The 22,835-nt window shown below is 49.2% G+C and overlaps 2 protein-coding genes across 2 annotated transcripts; one reads left to right on the top strand and one right to left on the bottom strand.

Moving 5' to 3' along the window:
* Positions 1–933: 933 nt before the first annotated feature.
* LOC135809909 (uncharacterized) lies at positions 934–15,315 on the bottom strand. Its single transcript, XM_065323354.1, has 15 exons — positions 14,315–15,315; positions 12,280–12,455; positions 11,041–11,135; positions 10,106–10,139; positions 9,413–9,450; positions 8,759–8,799; positions 8,252–8,308; positions 7,468–7,533; positions 6,776–6,829; positions 5,579–5,956; positions 4,957–5,132; positions 3,471–3,510; positions 3,198–3,266; positions 1,841–1,993; positions 934–1,377 (listed from the first exon to the last, which is right to left on the bottom strand). The coding sequence occupies exons 1-15, from the start codon at positions 14,511–14,513 to the stop codon at positions 1,259–1,261; spliced, it is 1,695 nt and encodes a 564-aa protein (XP_065179426.1). The 5' UTR covers positions 14,514–15,315; the 3' UTR covers positions 934–1,258.
* Positions 15,316–17,271: 1,956 nt separating this feature from the next.
* Positions 17,272–22,544, top strand: LOC135809908 (tetratricopeptide repeat protein 41-like). Its single transcript, XM_065323353.1, has one exon. It carries the CDS (start codon positions 17,473–17,475, stop codon positions 21,688–21,690), a length of 4,218 nt encoding a protein of 1,405 aa, XP_065179425.1. The 5' UTR covers positions 17,272–17,472; the 3' UTR covers positions 21,691–22,544.
* The last annotated feature ends 291 nt before the right edge of the window (positions 22,545–22,835 follow it).

Below are 22,835 nucleotides of genomic sequence, written 5' to 3'. Positions count from 1 at the left end.
ACAGGTTTCCACGATGCCTCGGTGCTTTGTGCAAAGAGCCAAGACTAACCAACCGAGCTAAGTGCAAAGAGTGCAGAGCCAAGGCGTGTGCAAGAACCAAAACCGTCACCGCATTGACCGCACGAGAGGTCAGAGTATCAAGCAAGCAAGACCAAGAATGCAGCAGAACTTACCATAAGAAGCCGCTGAACTATGGCACGTTGGGTGAGCGGGCTCCCCAATGTGACCATCATATACGCACATTGTACTCTGACGTGGGTGAGCGGGTTCCCCACGTCCCAATTATTTGGTCTTTCTTCTCCATGTCTTTCTTTCTCTGGAATGATTACGTACGTGCATTCCGCTTTTCTGCTGACTGGCTGCTCATATTCCAGTTTTACCTGTTCTTGTTGTTCCTGGAAATACCTCGTATCATTCTAGGCAATGATCACGCCATATCTCTAAATTGCGCTATAAAATAAGCTCTCGCTCTCTCTTTTCAACTGCAGTCGAGACTCGGTCTCAGCTCTCTGCCTTCGTTTACTTTGAGCTCGGATTTGATACTACTCATAACGTAAAACTAACAGTCTTTGTTTGTTGATCGTGTGGGGTTGAACATTCATCAGTATCAAGTATTGCTCCTGTTGTGCAATAAAGCTTACATCTACTGTTGGATGTTTATAAGGGACTGTCAAGCTCGACCTTTACTGCTGGTGTGTCATCATCGTGTGGCAAATCAAGGTATTCGCTTGCTTGCTGTACATTGACATCACCAGTGCTGTGCTGAATTTGTGAACCTGAACATCCTCTACTATGATTTTCATAATACCTACAGGGAACAATTTGAAAGGCCACCACGTGCGCGGCTGACATTGATTGGTGCACCGCAAGGAATATGATATAGGCTTCAGTTGATAATGTAATGCACTATCTCAACAAGATATTATATATATAGATATGCGGTTATGGCAGTGTAAGCATACATTGTAAAAGAAAGCATGGGCAACGACACCTCGTGTCTGGGTGGGAAGGAAAAGAAAAGTCCGGACCGTGTCAATTCGGAATATACTGCGTTTCGCATTTCTTGGGCACAAAAAGAAAAGAATACTCTCGTAAAACTCTCCGGGGCAAGAATAATTTACACATTGCGCACTACCGCAGGCATTCTGCTATTTGCTTGACTGGGAACACAATGCAATCAATTATATGTACATTTGTAACATAGGCATTGGGCACTCAAGGAGACGCTGCTTCCAGCTGAAATATATGGACGGTGATATCAATTATGTGGTCGAGGGCGGACTACTGGTTTACTGGCAGGCTGAGGAGGTTTGGGTGTCGCCAGAGGTTTGGGTGTCGCCTGAGGCTTTGCAGCTGGATTTGGTTTCGGACGAGCGCCTAAAAGAAAGACACAAGAATGACAGATTTGCACCTGAGTATCTCGTAGTAAGTGACATTCAAAACTATGTATTTTCCTTTGCTGAAAATGATCCACGTGTAAATCGACTCTTACTCTCTTATCCAAGCCACTAGGAACAAGTATGCAGTGGGAACGCAGTTGCGTGGCAGGCAAGTAAAAAGTGATCTGCATGACCAAAACACCCATGATGGAACGCAGGAATTTTGGTTTTGCACCAAACCATTCAGGTCCGTTGCTCACCATGTTGCTCCGCAACGCCATGAACACTGCCAACAGCATACATCGCGCACAGATCATGCCCCCTGATCACCTCCCAACACATGCCTAGCGTGAAATTTCAGCTCGTTCATTCTTCATGGAAGTACTATCCTCCTCTCTCAAGCCCACAGAAGTACAACAACAACAACGCATGGTCGCATGTAACATATGATTTCTGCTTACTTTTCGGAGGTGGACGTTGACTGTGAGCACCATTGCCAGCACTAAAGCTACTACTGCTAGGCTGTGGAAGATGAGACGAAGATGACGACTTAATGCTGCTACCCATCTTCCTAGGTACTGCGGGTGGTCTACCGGCACTTGCAGATACTTCGACTGTACGTACATGAAGACAGGAAAGGAACATACAGTAAGACCTGTGACTACCGACCACCCCTTGGTGCCAGCAAAAGCGGTCTTTAGTAGCAGGTGGTCTTTAGTTAGAGGTTTGCACCGTGCGACCATATATGGATCCCATTATATGATATGTATATCGAAATGCAGCTAATACAATTCCCCAGGACTTGCGCAATGCCATTCTTATTTCAGGTCAAACAACACTTGGAGAGAAAGACGGACAGATGGAGAGAGACAAAAAGAGAGAGAGAGAGAAGATTAAGTTTTTGCAGACATCAAATTCAGCTGCTACTTCTGAAGCCAGGAGTCAAATATTCCCTGTGGAAGTTTCGTTTTGAGCTGGGCTTCAAATTTGTTCATGCGATCAATCGTACCGACTATCCTTGTTGTGACTTCTCGATTGTTTGAACGCGATCCTTCAGCATCAGGACCTTGCGGTGCTGCTTTGTTCCCGGATTCCTTGACGCCATCGTCGATTCATTTGTATGACTGGGGTGACAGAGCCGCTCAGTCTTAGTTTCTCCTCCGAGTAGTAACATCGAGCAGAGAGCGCTTTCGATGCGCTCTCCAAGACGTTTCCTATCATGTTTATTCTTGACAGCGCTCGAAATTCTGACAGGTGTAGTGCAGTCCACACCGACTCCACAATCAACATGGCCTGCGTTCATTTGTTCAGCTGTAGTACCGAAAGATTCCTTTCAGGACCATGGAAAATCAGGAAAATTTCAAGAAGGAGGTTCGAGCAACATTTGATTTCCTACATCGCGGTCGCTAGTTACGGGTGTGAGACCGTCCGTGCTTGGCCAAATGGTCGGTAGTACCAGGCTGGTCGCTAGTCACGGTGGTCTTTAGTTACAGGTTTACTGTACATCTGTCATGAAGTGTATAAAGGCAGAGGCCGAAAAGGTCCAAAGTAGTACTTCAAAGAAATAAGATAACAACAGCTAAACTTGAAGCTGAAGTGTGAAACAAATAGCAAACTTTCAGGATTGGTATTTGCAGAAGTGCAAATGATCACTGGCATTTAGCCTCATTCTGTCATCTCTAGGCTCCTGCTGTAGCTCAAACTGTGCACAACTATAAGTTAATTGATCTTCTCTTCTAGATGAAATCCAGCGCAAGACAACAGGATTCATTGACACAGCAGAACATGAGGCTATTATTCTACGACGGACGGACTGACCTGAAGCTGGACGCTGCATGCTGCTTGGACGACTAGAATTGGGATTGGGAGGCAAATTGATATAACCCGCTGCAGAGCAGAGCAGGTAGAAAGAAAAGAGAATGTGTGTCGTCACTGAATGAATTTCGTGCAACTAAAATGCACAAGGGTCCTGCATATTCCAAACACTACACACTACCAAGAAATGAAACCACTGACATCCCTCTCAAGCTACCTGCTACTTCAGTACACTTTCAGATGTTTTCACTTCACAGATGTTTCACTTGTTCTTACCGGAATTAGTTTTGTACAATCCTCTTTCACCATAAGAACCCTGAAAAAGAGAAAGAAAGGGAAGATGATGTTCGCTAAACAACACGATCAGTGCATGACACCTGACATAGTTTGCAGAAAATGGTGATTCATTGCAGCGAAACAACAACGGGTATACTTGAAACTAGTCGAAACCTGAACGAAAACGCTCCCCATCAATGGGGCTGGCACACAGTACATGTACTGCTTGCTCTGTGTGCATGTTCCACCCTCCATGTAGTACTACCGTAATCTCGCGCATTTGAGGACATGTTCGTATTTTTGAATATAAGGGCACTCTCGCTTATAAGAACATGCAAAAATAACTGAATGAAAATCACAAAACCACACGAGGTTCATCGTGGTTCCATTGTACTGGCATTCACCAATAATATGCGTACTTGCACATGTACATATCGATGCGATGTTTGTCTCTCGTATAAATTATAAGACATGGTCTCATAATCGAACGAAAATGCACTTGTGAAAGGACCAAAAACAGCGACTTTTCGATTACAAGACCATGGTCTTATATGCACGAGATTACGGTAATAGGATGTGGATCAACAACACGACTACAGGGCATGAAATAACAGTCGGACATCGGACAATTCCGGTCGTTTTCTGTTGTTGCCCGGGCAAAATATCCGTGCGACAGACAAAGTGTCCGATCGATCTGAGACGAAAAAATGCTCCATCGGCATTTCAATGCACGTGGGTGCAGTCAAACTGTCATTACCCGGCCAAATCTTGATCAAATTCAACACGAGAGAAAACTCTCCGCTATCGCCTCAAAAAGTCCAAAGTCTGGTGAAGTTTGAGTGAGCGGCGATCAATCGAACATTTTGAATTTTCTGCGCTGTGTGCTGCAAGTCGAGTCAGCAGGGCATGAAATAAGGGATTTTCTCAGCTTGAGGACAGGTAGCACGTGCCAGGACTGGCACGGCGCTTCCGGTCGCAAACATTTGAGCAGTTCCGAGCTACAAGCATTTGTAGATTCAGTGAAATGGCTGAGTGAAGGAGACAGATTTCATCCCAGATCTAACTTGACTCGCGTTTGAAGCACGTTGTGGTGGACAATAAGTAGTGCTCTTAGCGAGTTTGAGCTCATTGCATTTCTCTCATCAAGAGCTTTCCAACGAGCCCAAGATCTTCAAACGCGGTAAAGTAGAACCAAAGTTATGTTGGAAATTGAGTGCGCATTTTCAGGGAAGAAACTCTGTGCTGTCCTTCATCGTTGAGTGAGAAATTTGAAAACGTCGGCTTTCAAAGACATGTGTGGCAAAAGCCAAAATGGTATGTCCGGGCATGTCCGACCAATTGAAGAAGTGTCAGGACATTATACCAGAACGACCATGATTTCTGATCGCATGTCCTGCCATGTCTATAACGGTTATGCCCCGAGCACAAACGCAGAATCACAGACCCGAATAAAAACTGAACTACAACCAGAAGGTAGATGACATACATTAAAGCCGTTGGATGGCGCTTGCCCAAAACTGGCCACGGTTCCTGGCATCTGTACTAGCAGTAGGGGATCTGAGTCTGCTTCACCAAAGGAGCCCGGGCGACTTCTTGCTGCTGATGCTGAGCCATGACTACGAATCGATGCTGATGCTGAGCCATGACTGCGAATAGATGCTCCTACAGCGAAGCAAAACGAAGCCAAAAAGTTCAGCTCGCGCTTCCACGGGTTTGCAAATACTTTGGAAGCAATACCACCACAAAGGCGGATGAAATTGAAACAGCTGATTGTAGTCTGATAAAAATAAGCTATCCTTCTACATGTTAAATGGTTTATTTTACTTTGTTATGGGTACATGCTATGCTGCCTTGTCATCGGAGGGTGTAACCTCCGATTTCTGCCAAAAACGAAAAGTACTTAGGTGTCGCATCATCAGCACAACTCACCATAACTTTACATGTATGCCTCAAACAAGGTGCTATGCCTCAAACAAGGTGGTATGCCAGCAACAATCAGTGGACAGAGCATCGCAGATAACGGTACACCACACACATGCATGGCAGTCACGGCATGAGCAATGTGTCTGGCTCGGACAGTCACAGCATGTGCACAGCAAAGCACTGACCTGCAGTTGCGGAGCCGACGAGATCCTCAATATTGACGTACGCACCTTTGGGCGCGGGATGAGGCATGGACGCGTGATTTTTCCCCGGAGCTTGTTGACTAATCGGAAAGGCAACGTCAGCATAGTCAAATATGCCATCATCCGTGTCTTTCATATGCTGTCCTGCTTCGTCCAGATTCGAATACTCTTGTATGTTATCTTCTGTCTCATCGAGCAGCATTTCATCCGTATCATCGTAGTCGTCAATGCCGTCTTCAGTTTCGTCCGGCTGAGCGCCGCCGTGCTCGTAATCGTAGTAGTCGTGAATTCCGTCATCAGTTCCGTCCCCTATGTTCTTATAGTCGGGAATGCCGTCGTCCACGTCCCCACCATACTCGCCTGCATGCACACAAGGCATTCGACACATCAGTTACCACATGTGTGACGATAGATGTTCTCTGTTTACCGTATTTCCCCGATTGTAAGTCGCACCTTTTTACACTGAACTTCAAGGGCAAAGAAGGGGGTGCGACTTACAATCGAGTGTGACTTCTTACTTATGTGAATGCATTGAGACGATTTTGTTCGAACGTGAGAATTGGCTGCGACTTATAATCAAGTGCGACTTATAATTGGGGAAATACGGTACTGTATGTCCCTCACTACAGATAATAACACTGATGGTTAAGACTGAAAATACAGGTTGCAGACGGTTGCAGTTACTCCAGATACATTGCATGAGAATACATGCATGCAGCAAGTGTATCTTGAATAGAGCAATGTTTGGTGGAAAGAGGGCTGCACATTACAAAACAGTTTTACGTTGGCAGTTAGGCCTGAAAAGCACCAGGGATAGGATATGAAAATCTCTAGCCAAAAGGACATACACGCCAAAATAGTAGTCTGATCAAACGGACCATGTGCCACCAACTTTGAACAATGAGCACGTGGGTCCTCATACCATTCCTTCCCAGTGCAATGCAAACAACGGGTGCCCTGTACAATACCAGTATTCATGTACATTTGAAGCATGTCACGCTGTACAGCCCTGCCATGCACTGCAGGACTGTACCCGTGGGGCAGATGTAAGCCTATCATCGCCTCCGTCGATGGGGTGTCACAAGGTCAGTGTTTCAAGGAGAAGAGGGCAATGGATACTGTCTTACAGACCATGTAACATAAGTTGTCTAGAACTGTTCTGAACAGTGCACATCCTACCTGTTCCAAACCGCATCGGTTCAGAGAGGCTTGCGGAAAAAATGGGACTTTGACCTGCCAACAACAACAACAGCAACGGCAGCAGCAGCAGCAGCAACAACAACGACAACAACGCCAACAGCAGTAGGAGCAGCAGCAGTAGCGGTGGCAGCAAAAGCAACGGCAGCAGTGACAGCAGCAGCAAACCAACAGACAACAGTTATATTTCCATTCCCGAGTAGAGTCACCTAATCTCTAGCCATAGCCACAAGTCACTGGTTAGCATTTCGAATGGCACATTTACCCAGATTATACAAAGTTCATACGTTTTCAAGTTGGTGACATTGTAAGTGCTCTACATACTGGTTTTTTTTAAGTGCAGTTTGGAGCATGACTGACACATACAGAGGACTACAAACTTCAATGTGGGGACAGGTCACATCAGGGAGAGTCTGAATGCGAATGGGTCGAAAGAAGTTCAGCGTGAGGACTCTTGAGCCTGTTGTGTTACGACAACTAAAATTACCTGGACACAACAGCACGAGTACATACACTGTACATCGGTCACAGAAGAACGCAGTTGAAGATAAAACGCAGTTGAAGATAAAAAGAACTGCAGTAGCGTCTTCGAGCATGCGTACTTCTCTGGAACCTGGAACCCCGGGATTTAGTGACCACTTACAAGCACAGTGCACCCAGCACCATATCCTTACCTCGTCCAAACGTATGCGAAGGTGTTCCTCCGCCACTTCTTGGCGATGCGAAACCATCGTCGGATGCTGTAGCAGGGAAACACACAGGTAGTATAGTACATACACTGTCTATCTTGCAGATGCCCTACTTTGTGACAGTCCCAGCAACCAACGCCTGGAGGCCTAGCAGTGCTTACCAGGCATCCCAATGCCAAGCAGTTTGCTGAGTCTATAATTATGACAAGGCAGATAGATTTGGCTGGGCTGCAACCAGTTCGTTGATTGCTATAGCGTTATGCTACTTTCTAAAGAATTTTATAACTTCTCCAGAATTAACAGGGATTGATGCCTTCTTGCATGGACAAGTGAATTATCCAAACTCTCACATAATGACAAAGAAAGGAAAGCAATAATAGTACATGAGAGTGTGAACTATGGAAACATAAGACAGAGAGAGAGAGAGAGAGAGAGAGAGAGAGAGAGAGAGAGAGAGAGAGAGAGAGAGAGAGAGAGAGAGAGAGAGAGAGAGAGAGAGAGAGAGAGAGAGAGAGAGAGAGAGAGAGAGAGACCCATACGCACGGCCACACCTGCTCGCACGCAAACACATACACAGACGCACACACACACACACACACACCGTTGGAAATACAGTCAAGAAAAGGCATTCCCCTTTCCATCTGCAGCATACGAAAGAACTGATCTTGGAGACGGCAGTACCATCACTACCACACCAGATTGCAGACGCATGGGACGAAAATAAACCCAATAGAAGGGTACTTATAGACAGCTACATAGGACAACTTACATAAACTGGACATTGACTGTACTGACATAGGACCAGCAGTCTCCCCTTCATCAGAATCTGGAAAGGAGCAGCAGCATCAGCAGCAGGAGGAGCAATAGCAACACAAAGCCAGAACGTGAAATGTGGTCGAACGGAAATATTGAAATAAATCATAGAGAAGGAAATTTACGATAAGAACAGTAGCATCACGTGTGCACACAGGGGAGGGGAGGGGTGTGGTGTCCCGTTTCCTAGAAGTAGTAGTTCAGTTGGGATTCTCTCCCCTGGAAAATACCCTATGTACACATCGGAGCATAGCAGCGCTGGAATCGTCTTGCCCATCTGAACTTCACAGTGTTCCACACGCTTCGAACACAGCTGACTCTACGGTGCCAACACTATGATGTTATGTACATCGGGTGTGGTCAGCTGACCTAACAGGACATGCACGGTATTATGCACAATGAGTGCGGTGCAGCACGTGCACCATGTGGAAGGGGGAACATTAGCCCTGGCTGACTAACTCACCCCAGTCCTCATCATACGTAAGCGACGGGTTTGCCGAACTCCTGCATATGAAATAAGCACAGAAACACGAAAGCAAAAACATTAATACACGAAACTAAGATACACAAGAGCACTGATGAATGCTAACGGCCAGAAACACCTCTTGCATTTACATGTAGTGTATGAGTTAAGCAAGGAAGTTGTGTGCGCCTCAACCCGAGGCTGCATAAAATAGCAGTGAAAACTATGAATTCAATATACATGGCCGACATCGAATCACACTCTGAATGTGCAGTTAATAAAGCCCTCACAACCATAATCATTGAACCAGTACTTTGCACCAAACACAGCAACCTGATTCGTACTTTGGACACCTGAATGCCCAGGCAACCAGGCGATACTTGGGCACAAGATGACCAACCAGCAACTTGGTGAACTACTGCGGCACTCCCCCCCCCCCCCCCCCCTCACCGAAGCCATGGCATGGGTGCACAGCTACTGCAAAGTAGTATTCCATTGCAAAATTTTAAAATGTAGCTGCACAGTGTGGAGAGTGTCCCTACACAAGCTGCAGATGGTCCATGAAAACTCATACTTGAAGTAATCACACACACACACACACACACACACACACACAATAGGCCAGGTACAGCACTTGAACTGGCTCACACTCACCCTTTGCTTGGAGATCCTGCTCGTAACGTTGGTTCATCCTGGCAAAGTGAACAGACAGAAAACAGGAAGGAAGGCTGAGTCAAACAATAAAACAGGACTTACAGTAAACAGCCCTCCTCTGCCCGCACACCTGCGTTTCACAAGTGACCAGCAGCATGTAGAACAGAAATTGTTTCATACTTTTTTCCGGCTCCCAGTGCCTTTGCAGCCTGCTACATTTCGCACTCAACACCATGGCTGTGAAATCAGCTGGCAGAACTACCGGTAACTTAGCAGCAGAATACTAACCCCAGTACGGGAGAAATCAGACGTGTGTGACTGTGAATGTACCGATGCTGTCATCCTAACAAGGCAATTGCAGACAGTACATGTACACAGGTGCTGCATGTACATTGTGGCGTAATGGTGGTGTGTACGTGAGAACAATTTTACCACTGGACAAATGGTGCACAGCAACTCACCCCCTGGTCACAATAGACTGCGAGAGAAGATGTGTGAAGACAAACCAGCACTTTATCTGCCTAGATAACTACTAAACCCAGCACAGGGTCTTTTCTGAGATGAATACCTAAGTAATAAATGCAGCACTCGCTGTCTGCAGTTACCACTAGAGGCTACGAAGGCCTACATTTACCACATAATGAGCTGAACCAGATGTGAAACTGCCACCCGGCGATTCGGAGTAGGACTTACCGATCTTGTTCTTTTCATCTTTTTCGCTGGTGCCCTATTAAGCAAGCGGTCATCACACACAGAGCAACAAACGCACTGCTCAGTTCAGCCCAGGTGTTATTAAGGCAGCGTATTAGACCCCCACCCTGCCCATGGGCAGCAATTCAGGATCTGCCTGATGTGCCGGCATCTCGTAAACTACAGTGCATAGGTTTGAGAGCAGTCTATCAACGCACTCCAGTAGTCCATAAGTGCATGCAACCATGCAATCTCCATGTTAGGACGTTCGTAATCAAGGTTTTTTTCTTCTATTTTTCTACAAAATCCACCTATCTCCAGACACTGAAATGAAAAATGGAGTGCGGTGGTGGGGCCTATTAAGCTCAGCCAGGTATACCGAGAATATAGCTGCTAGTAGCCTTGTTATACATACCAGGACCACCGGAAGCAGCTTTTGATTGGTCCGATAGTGTTGTGGTCTTTTATACTCTGTGTATCGATATGGTGGATAGTACACTGGATACACAGCGGCCCTCCACAGTACTTAACACATGTATTGGTGGCCAAAAGGTTGGTCCAATGATAACCTGACCAACCGGACCGGTTCCGGCGGGCCAGCATACCCCCCCCCCCCCCCCCAGCCTTGTGCAGTCTACTGTAAGTCCATGGGAGGATTCAAATTCATACAATAGCGACCTAAGATTTCAAATATCAGGGCATTCAAGCTTAGAACTCATGACCCTTCCGCAGTGCTGTCCTCACTGTCAACCACACAATTGTAACTGCCACTGGCGTGCACACACAAAAACAGTTCGGTGGTGTTGCGGCAAGCTCACATGAGCTTTAGTACGACTTTCAACCGGCGGTAAGAGCCTAGAGGCAAGACGGGAAGGAAGGGACACGACACAGGGAAAATATGGAAGTGGGAAGACCGGGGAAGAGGGTGAGGTACTCACGCTGGTGGAATGAGCTTCGGTATAGCCAGTACAGTGTCATCGCGAGTGACAGATGATGCAAACTGGCCTGTTGTCATGCCGTATTGTGTCGGCTTCTGCAGAAGACAACGACCGAGCACATAATACGAGATAAAAAAGGAACTGTAGGAATTGCATGAACGCAAGCCTGGTCAAGAAACAAAGGTAACATTAATCTTTAAAAAGTCAGACCTTGAAAAAGCTTGATTAAACCTACGGTTGTCTACTTTGTATCTCAACAAGCATGTCACTGCGTTCTGGGCAGCAGCTAAAAGCTCATCTTGAGAATGTAGCAAACGTGAAAACCCAACTGCAGGTCAAACCTGGCCAGGCAGCTCCCTGGACTGTAAGACCACTGCTTAAGTACAAAGAAATGTATGGAATGGGCAATGGCCACCCTGGTTTCAGAGGCCAGCCGCATTTACAGACCTCAATGGACCAGTCCAATGGTCTTCGGTGCACCCAGGTTCCGTCATCATGCCATACACTTCACCAATACGGTGCTGGCTACCCAGTGTAGTACCAAGCACACATGACAGGTCAGCAATTGTGATCTGGCTTGTAAAGGAAGGCTGTCCTAAAGCTTGATTGAGTCACAGATGGTGACTAGACACAATACACATGTACGCGTGTTGGTTCCTGATAAGAAAGGACGAAATATGCATGCCCGTTGCCAGTTTGCAGAAACTACAATTATAGAACAGAGAAAGTTGCCAACGACTTAGCCAATCTAAATCACTAGCTCGCCAGCCCACCCTAACTTTATCACATTTACCACTTTAGCCTCCTAGTGAATGCCATATTTCTGTGTAGAAAGAGAAGGATTCCACCAGTTTCTCCCTAACCAGCATCATTCCTGTACCAGTATTCATTCATCATCCGGCAACTCTACTGAGTAGCACTGAAGGAGTGAACCAGCTGCCAATAGGGTGTAGCACAACTGGCAGCACCAGTGATTCAGCGGAATTGTCTAGGTTGTGGCAGTGCATACTGCGCAAGAGCCGGGTGTGGGACGGCCAAGACTGCAGCGGGGAGTTGTGGATTTAGCTAGATTGCATACTCGTCATGCAGACCCCACCGCGTTTGGGCAATGACGAGTATACTCGCGCTGTACTTTGCGCACAGTGCGCATACCGTACGCACTGGATAGGTCACTGTACAACAATACCATAGCTCTGGAACGAAATATCCCATCGATACTGCACAGCCAGGTGTACCTACCTTGCAGTCATTGACAATTCGTTGAAGCTCAAACACCCACTTCTCCTTGTCCGCCACCGTGTCGGCACTGAGATGATAACAGCGGCGCTTGGTGACCACGTTGAAGACGTTCTTGTGGCCGCGTATCTCCTTGGCTGAGGCCACCACGCCGGAGCAATCCCGAAGGTCTATTACACCTGCAACAGTAACAACACAAAAACAAGCGCACGACTTCACTGTCTGCTACACTGTCACAGAATATATCCCAGTACTCCGCTTTAGCAGGTATGTCAAGCACAGCCATGTCAAAACGTTCCCCAAACTGTATCTAGGAGCACGGAGTGCTCATATGCACACACTGGCGTTGCGTAAACCAAATCTCGACACGCCACCCACCAAGAAATGCTCCCATCAGGTGCCAGCAATGTAGAGTAGAACCTCACAAGTACAAACACTCCTGGACGACACATAGCAAACGCTATTCTGTCCTGTACTGCTAACGTATTGGTACAGTCGGATTACAGCCTTGAAGTGCATTTGCCTGGTAATACGCATACATCAATCAGCCATGCGACTGAGAAACATGGTCCTGAACACGGTGTCCTTTCTTGCAAGGTACATGCCCAGTATGGCATTTGACTCCACTGTACCCTAAGAGCAGACCTGTGATGCCACTGCACCGTTGCACGTAGAGCAGATCGCGCTCTTGTCTAAGGAGTGTAGTAACTGCAATGGCTGTATGGGACAGCTCAGCCTGAGAAGGCCACACTGGGGAGGGGGGGGGGGGGGGGGGTACCGCTTCCCCCGGGGGGAAATCCCGGGATATTAGGATCATGAAAACTCCTGGAAAATGAACATCTCGAATACTTCAAGTATGACCAGGTACTTGAAAGAAGAAGAAAGAAAACACGAACAAAATATGTCCTGTTGCAGTAGGATTTTTCTCTTTCCAGCCAGTTCACTTCCCAACCGATCCTACGAACAAAATGCTACAAAAGAAAACACCAAGTAGGTGATTTAGCATTGTTTGACGAGCCATCGAATAAGCAGTCTTCAGCTCGCAGAATACATGTCCTCAGGCTCAGTCGATTCTGTGGACGATGCAGCCTCTGCACATTCATTGAGACGTTTCGCTTTCCTGTAAACTACTCTAAGGCAGGGAAATCAATGCAATGGTGTGTAATACTGATTTCCCCATCCCTCGGCTTATCCTGCGTAAAATATCATCCATCCTGCATTCAGCCAAGTGTTCATGCCGGTCAGCATAAAATGCTTTGTTTTCTCGATGTAGACTACCGGTATACCAGTACATGTATCTACGGGGATTATGCACGTGGCGTTCAGTCAAGGGATTCGGGATTGTGAGGTTGGTCAGTAATCTCACTATGTCACTATGTGATCTGAACCTGGGCTGGAGGTGAGCACGATTACAAGCCAGGAAGCACCATGCGGTGAGAGAGGCGTGGATAGTGGAGAGCAGCATCTCAGGATAATAAGTAGTGCTTCAAAACTGCACAGCCCTGCATCTGCAGCTAGCTAACTCCAAGGCACGAGCAGGCTGGAGCTACTACTAGCTGCACAGAGCATCACTCAGTGTCCACCTCTGGTGACACCATGACATTTCGCGCTTTAGAATCTGAGTGATTGTCCTCTCCCGTAACTAATCTATGTACAGATAGGCTCTGGCTCATGAAAGGCTTTCTAAAATAATCTAAGCCAGTAAGTGACTTATGGAGATAGGCCAGCACCCCAGACTACACTACAAAATGGACAGTTCTGAAGTTGGTTTATTTCCATGATTAGTGGTACATAGCCGTTGTGCCCGTACATCTACCCAACTGTTTAGAAAAAGCAAAATGTTCTGCACACCATTGTCACCAGGTGCCCGAGGAATCGAAGGTCGCCTTGAAGGTGCGGTAGCTCACCTCGTACAGAGATGGCGGAAAGGAACACAAGCAGTGAAGCCCTGTGTAAATAAAATAACTCTCTTCTTGACACGGAAAACATGACCAAAATATGTGTATGTCACAAACGACGACCCTTCAACCTCACGTACCTTTCGGTTTTTCACAATGGCTTGCGCTGGTTTCGTCGGTATAATATTCTAGACGCACCTGTCTGGGAGCTAATGGAAACGCTTTGCTTGAATCTAGCAACACAAACCATCGCCGTCTCCAGTTCTTGAACGATATGCTGGTGGTTGACTGCGGCGGGGACTTCGTCAGGTAACCGGTTTTCACCATCTCCTGAGCCATCCTCCTCCCACCCCCGCGGATTAGTTCGTTGCCACCGCTGCGCTCCGCTGGAGTACAATCATGCGAAACACTCCGGCGTCCAGCAGATTCGGCTACTTTCTTTCACGTGAAGACGTAGAGATTATACGACACAACCGCCGCTGGCTCGTCTTCTCTCAGCAGTCCACCAACACCGGTATGGAGTACTCAGCCAAACCTCCACTACACCTTCACCCAATTGACCGGCTGTCGCTGCAAGCAGCAGGCAGGCTTTCGAGAGTTTGGAACGTAACACAATCTGAGCTGTGTGAAGCAGCCGGTTTCCTTCACGAATCGACTAGCACACCGGCGGCTGATTTACAGCCTTGCTCGACGTGGTTATTTTCACAAAAATTATCGTTTCTGATGGTCAGTCTGTGATCATGCGACCACGCTAGCTCAGTGGGTGCTTAGCCGCTCCAAGTGGTCAGCGGATGTTTCCCAGATTGGTCCGATGTGCGCACAGCAGTTGCACGGAGTTGGGTTAGCTGAAGCGGAAAGATAGAGAGTTTGGGGGCAGCCAGAGCTGAATGGGTGCAACGCAGAGTAGCAGCACGGGTTGAACGCTCGTCTTCGTTCACTGACTTGGCGATGCACGCCCATTCAAGAATGGTCAGCTCTTCCGTTGTCCAGATCGTACTACAGTACTACAGTACTAGTACCGCACCCGTTCCAGCTGCATACTACTAGTAACCCTGAAAATACCTGACGACGATTAGATTAGAGCTGCGGCCATGCGGAGTCTCTGGTACCGAAACAGTAACGTTACAACACTGACTGTTCAACTAAATAATTACTTCCACCGAATCCGCGTACAGTTAGTTGGTTGCATGCTCCCGAAGAAGTAAGACTACCATACACGGACTCCAAGTCCAAGGACTTGGACTTTCGAGCTTCTTCGTGTCAGCTACTGCCACCGGTAGATCTACGCGCGGTACGTAGATCTTCACCATGTTCACGGCCCAGCGCTAGCGCGCGGTGCCGACTACTACTACAGTGCTGGCAACTGAAATCCGACCCCCTGGCCGGCGCGGCGCCCTGGCCAGGGGGTCGGATTTCAGTTGCCAGCACTGACTCTGTAGTCTGACTAGTACATGTAGTAGATCTGCTGTAGATCTACCAGTCGACTAGTCGACTGCTCGTACATCATGGTACATCACAGCTCGGCTTTTCTCTGACATGCAGTTTTCGCGATCTGGACCAACAATGAGTCAACCATCATGGGCATGGTCAACTACAACAGGAAAAACTCTAGTCTAGGCAGGGTACTCATGGTACATGTACATGTACGTACATGTACTGGATTTGTGTGAAGTAAGTAAGTATTAGTTACGGTAGTTCCCGAGCTAAAAATGAGTGGAGTATCTGTACTCCCGTACTTCCGAGTCCCGGCTAGCGGCTCTGCCTGCATTTTCAAGCTGGGACTTTTGTCTTGATCGCAGCAGGTGGAGAAAAATCCGGGCCTGCCTGGAGCTCTACCATGAATGGCAGGCCGGCCGTATGCAGGTCGCCTGTCAACCTACCTGTCAAATTCGCCCGGCCGGGTAAGAGTTGCAGTCATTCAGTTACCATGGTTACACCTCCCCATCATAAAAATATCATAGGGCCCCCGTTGCCAGGCCAGGGGTCAGTCCATTCATAAAAAGATGGGTCCTGGCTCTGGCGAGCTCCCGTATTTAGCGATTTTTCGTGATTTCATCGTACACAGTGCAGTGCTGCTAACTTTGAAATTTGAAAAAGGGTCCAAAAAGGGTGCCTGAACTGGGGTTCGAACCGCAGAATGCACTGTTGCAGGCGGGGTCAAACGGCCTGGATTTTGATGGTTTTTCCCAATTCAGTGCTTTTGGGGCAAAACCTGGCCGAAATCCTATTCTTGCTATGGCTTGCTTTTTGGACAAAAAAACTTCAGAAACATAATTGGAAGAGGATGGGATTGCAGAAAAAAATTCTAAAAAAACTCAACGTTTGACCCATTTATGGCCAAAAGCTAGAAGTGTTAGTTCATTTTTTCTGAACGGACTGTAGGCTAGGCTAGGAAAGTCTTGGTTTTCACTGCAGTGGCGCATGGCGCGGCTGTCACTGTACGGCACTGGCTGTTGTGTTGAGCGCTCTCGATCTCTCCACTGATCCAGTCATGTACTAGTGCTGGCAACTGAAATCCGACCCCCTGAGCGGTGAGCTCACAGTCACATCGCAAAGACCCAACACGGCGCTACAAAAAAATGTGAATCCACCGCTCAGGGGGTCGGATTTCAGTTGCCAGCACTGTACATGCAGTATGTACATGTACATGACTTATACTAGTCACTAGCCGGACTCGTGGCTGCTAGGCTAGCATGCAGTAGCACGTCGGTACGTGTGCATCATGATCAGGGAGTCGTGAAAGCCCGGGTTTTCACGACTCCCTGGTGGTCCGGTACCTGTAGTGGTGTCTGTATGTAGACTGTAGTCTGTAGTCTGTATAATGCAGAATGACTGACAAAAAATGCCTATGACTGTATGACTGTATGACTATGACTATGAGTATGACCATGAGTCTGACTCTATCACTCAGTAGATCTACGACTAGCATGCCATATGATGAGGGCCAAGTGACGGATTTTGCTCCACGTTGTAGTTGTAATGTTCCTGTCAATGATACGATTTTACGAAGCAAAGAAACGACGACGTCGTGTCTGGAGTCCAGGACCACTGGCACTGGTGCATGATGTGGTCTTGGCGACGGCTTGCACTCACTCCCCAGTCACGGATAACCTTGATAACCGTGATAACCTTCCCAGGATAGCTTTCTCGTGATGATCATGGACTGCCAGCAGACGCTCCGATTTTAGGACTTTGTAGTGCCGGTACGCAGTGTGCATGCTGCAGCGCTGCGCGCGCGGCCTGTTGCTCGTGGTGGTGCCTACTCACCCCATCGCCGGACTACGGAGGTTTGCCAGCAATGGACAAATTCAACTTGGAACACAAGCCGACTATCGCTCCCGGTAGCCCTAGGAAGAAGCCAGCAGGTCATTCCAGCCGCCCACCACCACCACTGCGACGCTCGCTGAGCGTGGCCAAACGCCAGTTCAGTTGGCGAGAGCCGATTCGACCTTTCGTTTCATCCACTTTCCGTGATTTCCAGAAGGAGAGGGACGTTCTAGTGAAGCGGGTCTTTCCGAAACTGGAGCAGCTTTGCCGCTTGCGTGGAACCTACTTTGCTCCTGTGGATTTACGCTGGGGAATCACGGAGGAGCAAGCGGGCTCAGGAGATATCATTCGACTGTGCCTGGACTATGTAGCCAAATCACGGCCGTATTTTCTGGGACTGATCGGAGAGCGATACGGGTCTCACCAGCCACCACCGCCAGCTGCAGGGGAAGAACCCGGCGACAACGCATCACTAGTAACGTTAGAAGCTGCCACGACTTGCACACACGGTGGTGCCGTGGAGACCAGCAGTCACGGTGCTACCAATACACCAGATCTGATAACGCTATCCACGCCGTCCTGGCCTCTCAATGGTGTAGGTGGTGAGAGTGGTAGTGCCGACGGTGGTGGCGGCAATAGCGGTACTAGCAATAAACACGCCGGTAGCCATGGCCCCGGGCCTGGAGCAGACCTATCCGACAATTGGATTGCCAGAAATTTTAGAGTAGCTGCAAAGGCCGGCTACCCGTGGCTGCTGGACACACAGTACAGAAGCTACAGCATAACGGCGTTGGAAGTTGAGCTGGCGGCGTTCCGAGAACGTTTCCCCTATGCACGTTTCTACTTTCGAAATCCGCAGCTCGCCGATTCCACCAACTTGGCGCACGCTATGGCGGAAAGCGAGTTTGCAGCCGTTTCCATGCAGCAGCTGAAGCAAAAAATTGTAGAATCTGGCCTTCCAGTTTTCCAGTACAATACTTACGAAGAGCTGGCTGATGCGGTTATGGGCGAGTGGCGTGCTATTATTGATGAAGTCTATCCTCCGCTGGCCGCAGAGCTGAGTCCAGCCATGACGATCAGCAAATCAAACACAGTCGCCAGTGACCTGTTCAGCGAGTGGGCTGCACACGAGGCCTTCGCCGAGAGCAGACGCCGGGCATTCGTGGCCACGCCAGAGCTTGACACGGTCCTGAGTGCCCTGGAGACACATGTAGCCGTGAACGATGGCGAGGGCGGTGATGGCAAGCCCAGCAGTCCTTCGGCCAACTTGCTACTGGAGTCACGTGCTGCATGCATTGCCATCCTGGTCGGCGAGAGAGGCAGCGGCAAGAGTGCCCTGCTGGCAAACTGGAGTAAAGCGATCAGTGCTGATGAGCCTGATGTACACGTAGTGACGCATTATGTTGGCAGCAGCTCGAGCAGTGCAAGTCCCCTTGGCTTCATGCTGCACTGCATAGCCGAGCTGCGGTCGCGCTTTCTGGACTTTGACGGCAATGATCGACAGCAGCAGAATGAGGATCAGCTGGATCTGAGCCGTGTCAAGGCTGCCTTCGGTGCAGCGCTGGCGCTAGGTCGATCCCTCATCATTCTTGATGGCCTGGAGGAGATGAGTCGTGAAACCGTTGGCGAAGGAGAGCTAGACTGGCTGCCAAGCTCACTGCCGACGCGGTCTTGCATGGTGGTGTCGACGGGAGAGAATCACAGCTCGTTTAAAGCCCTGAAGCGGCGCCCAGACACGCAGGTCATTCGGATGCCGCTGCTGAAGAATGACGATGCTAAGCGGCAGCTTGTCCGCTGCCATCTCGCTGTCCACTGCAAACAACTAAGCGAGGACCAGCTCAGCAGAGTAGTATCATCTCCGCTGGCCGACAAGCCATTCTTCCTGGCATCACTGGCCAACGAGATGCGTATATTCGGCGAGCATGAGAAGGTCAGCGAGCGCCTGAGCTACTACCTGGCAGCCAAGTCCCCCAGCCACCTCTGGACGTTGGTCATTCAGCGGTGGGTTACCGATTACGGCCAAGACAGCATTCAATCGCAGATACCACACTCACAGTCCACTACAGATGGCTCTCAAGCTGCAAAAGACGGCTGCAAAAGCAGCAATGTGCATGCAGCAGCAACTAAACCTGCTGGCCAGCTAAGTGGTTGGGTAGCGGCTGCTCTGCAGCTTCTAGCCGTGTCCCGGCATGGACTATCGGACAGCGAAGTCCTGGTAGCGCTGCAGACCTGTGGCTACCCACAACTGACCTCGCTGGACTGGGCCTCGTTCCGCTCGGCCGCCGGTGATGCGTTGTTTGAGCGACAAGGAGGCATGCTCAGTTTCTTCCATCAGCATCTCCGTGCGGCAGTGTTTGACTGTCTGCTAGATGTACGGCATGCTGATGTGACGGATGCTGCCGATCTCCAGACACACAACCCGTGGATGGCAAAGAAGGCTGTGTGGCATCGCGTGTTGGCCGATTATTTCCAAGCAACTAAGCCTTCGATCCGGCGCACTGAGGAGCTGCCTTGGCAGCGTCTGATGTCCAGTGACATGGCGGGTCTTCAGCGTGCCGTGTGTGAGCCGCCGATCTTTCTGGATTGCGTCGACTGGCAAAACAACCAAGGACGCCTGCGACTGGATCTGATGACCTACTGGCGTGCCCTGGAGAAGTCTGGTATCGATCAACTCACTTCCTATCGCTCTATGCTGGAGACGGAGAAGGCATTGCTGACACGCGGGGGTCCTAAAGACAGCAATGCAGACCGCCAGAGCACTGTGCAGCGCTATTACGCTCTTCTGGCCAGCATGGTTGGGCGTTTCCTGGCGGCCGCATCGAAGTTCACGGATGCCGCCGATGTGCTGCGGGATGCAATGGAATATGCTCAAGAGGTGCACGGATGTGAAACGGATGATGCGCCGTGCACCACCGGCGACCACCAGGAGTTTAACAGTGTCCGCTTACTCGGCCCGGTAGAGCTGCTTAGCTCCGTTCAGGAGCAACTAGCATCGTTGAACCTGTTCCAGCTGCACATCAGCGAAGCAGAGCGTTGGTTCCGTGAGGCTCTGCGTACCACTGGCTTCTCGTTCGTGCTCGATGATGCCGACGATGATAGCCTCTACGGAATGGATCCGAAGCTTGTGTTACGCCGCGGCCGCTTGCTGGACTCACTCGGCTTCCTGAAGGCCAAGGACGCTGGCCCACACGCTGCCAGCATGCAGCAGGAGGCCTGGTCACTACTGATGAAAGCCAAGGCCTATCTGGACACGGCCAACAACACGCCAAGCCAGGCTGATGTTCTCTACCACATTGCCGTGTGTGACTCTCGCCTGGGCAGACTAAAGGAGGCCGAGGAGGGCATGCGCGGTGCTCTCAGAGCCAGGAAAGCATGGTATGGCGGCGAGCACCCGGCCATCGCCGAAATCCTCAACGACTTGGCTGGCTTGCTACTGAATGGCAAGAGTGAGTCCAGACTTCGAGAAGCAGAACAGCTATACCGACAGGCCCTGGACATCCGGCGAAAGACGGTGGGACCAGAGCACATTCTAACAGCCACAACCCTGTATCACCTAGGCAAGCATTTGGCAGCCAGAGATGCATGTGCACAGGAGGAAGCGGTGCAGCTACTACGCACATCGCTGTCTATACGTTCAAGCAAGCTCGGTGAATCCCATGTGATAACGAAGGCGGTTGCCCGTCGCCTTGGGCAGCTTGAGGACCTCATGTCTTCAAGACGCGCCAGTGCCAACCAATGTGCCAGTGGCACAGATACACAACAGCCGGGTAGAGGACGTGGCCGCAGGGGCTCCTGGGATCACAGCACGCGCCAGCGTGGCGGGTCTTACGACAACCGGCGCAGGAGTGCTGGTGACATTGCAGGTGGTGTGAGCACGGCCAACGACCATCGTGGACGAAGTGAGACTCGACGTAGAGGCCATCAGCACGGTGGCTCGGCCAGCCAGGATGAGTACGCAGCCACAGGTGGCCGCGGTCAGTCATATCCTCGGCGGGGCCGCCATCATTCTTCACAGCGCCCAGTGGATAACACTCCCTGGCAAGGAGATAAGCCACGAGGGAGAGGATCAAGAGGGGCCAGTGATGAGAGGCGTCTTACTCGTCAGTCGGCCAGTGCAGGTGCGAGTGCCTGGGGAAGCAAACCAGCGCAGAGCAGTCAGGGTGGTGATCACTACAATGATGGAGGCGACGGCGATGGATGGGAGGTGGCTGGGCGCCAGCGCAGTCGCAATGCACGGACAGCAAGATAACCGTGTGTACTCGTGGATAAATATCAGACACCGGGACACTGCAACTTGATTGCAGGTATGTGGACGGTTGGATAGATCGAGTTTTAGAGCTCAGCATGACGGCTGCTGAGTCATGGCTCGGAGCGTTGCCTTGACCAGCTCTTGCTTGGGAGAAATGTTTAGGTATAGGGTTAAGTTTGTTGAAACAAACCAGGTACCTATGGCTACAGGTACCTATGGCTACAGGTACCTATGGCTACAGGTACCTATGGCTATGGATGCCTCTTGACACAGAAACTACCGTGTAATAGCTAGAATATTAATAAAAAATAATAATACTATTGGTGTAGAAAGGAAAAGGATATATGGATACGAGTTAAGAGTAACTCTCCATCAATGTAACCAGACACTATTATACAGTCAGAAAGTGCAACAACTAGGCACAAAACTGACAGAGTACTGAGACATTTTCCTTTCTACATTTATTATTGGCTTAACATCCGAGTTTCAAATACTATTGGTGAGTTACATTTAGCACCGGACCACCATTGAGAAGATAGGTAGTGTTACCATGGTTACCTGCCTTTAGGTAGAACTATCCCTACAACAGATTATTTTGCAGAACATAATTGCATAGTTTCTTTCCCTCAGAAAAAATAATTATTTGATCAACTGAAAAAAAGAAATTTATGAAGATTTTTTATAGCTTTTCTCCTTGTAGCATATTCCAACACCAAATCATGATACAGATCTTGAGTCTTTTGATCACTGGATATCCCTATACTCACTTACTAGTTTCCACTGCTGCATTATTGCAAGAGAATCATGCTTAGGTCAACACCATGTCCACAGAGTGGTCTTTCTCTTCCCTCTGAGTCTCCTGGGGATACCCACTTGACTATGTTAGTATCTGGCAGTGGGCAAGTACAAGTAGCGCAAGTGTGAGTATCCCCTACGCGAGCCGCGAATGCAGCGCGCATGGTCACATCCGAAAAAGCCCGGCCGTGTGGCGAGCCACAAGCGAGGGGCATGGAGTTTGACAAAAGTGATGTTTCACTGCGCTCCTCGCGGGCAGTGGAGCCCGGCTCTTCGTGAGTGAAGCCAAGGTGCAGAAAGGAAGAAAATGTCTGAGGCTGTGTTTACATGAGAAATTTCAACCCGGGTCG

Source organism: Sycon ciliatum, chromosome 2 (assembly GCF_964019385.1).
Source record: "Sycon ciliatum chromosome 2, ocSycCili1.1, whole genome shotgun sequence".
In the NCBI taxonomy this organism is placed as follows: Eukaryota; Metazoa; Porifera; class Calcarea; order Leucosolenida; family Sycettidae; genus Sycon; species Sycon ciliatum.
Note: the sequence above shows the minus strand (reverse complement) of the source record. Positions and strands in the feature narration are given on the sequence as shown.

Excerpts from the sequence above, each read along its gene's own strand:
- LOC135809909 (XM_065323354.1), bottom strand. The coding sequence starts at position 14,513 with ATGGCTCAGGAGATGGTGAAAACCGGTTACCTGACGAAGTCCCCGCCG. Across the intron at positions 7,534-8,251 it reads ACAGTCAATGTCCAGTTTAT|CATCCGACGATGGTTTCGCA; the intron begins GTAAGTTGTCCT and ends TCCCTGCTACAG. Across the intron at positions 3,511-4,956 it reads CGCCATCCAACGGCTTTAAT|GGTTCTTATGGTGAAAGAGG; the intron begins GTATGTCATCTA and ends TCTCTTTTTCAG.
- LOC135809908 (XM_065323353.1), top strand. The coding sequence starts at position 17,473 with ATGGACAAATTCAACTTGGAACACAAGCCGACTATCGCTCCCGGTAGC.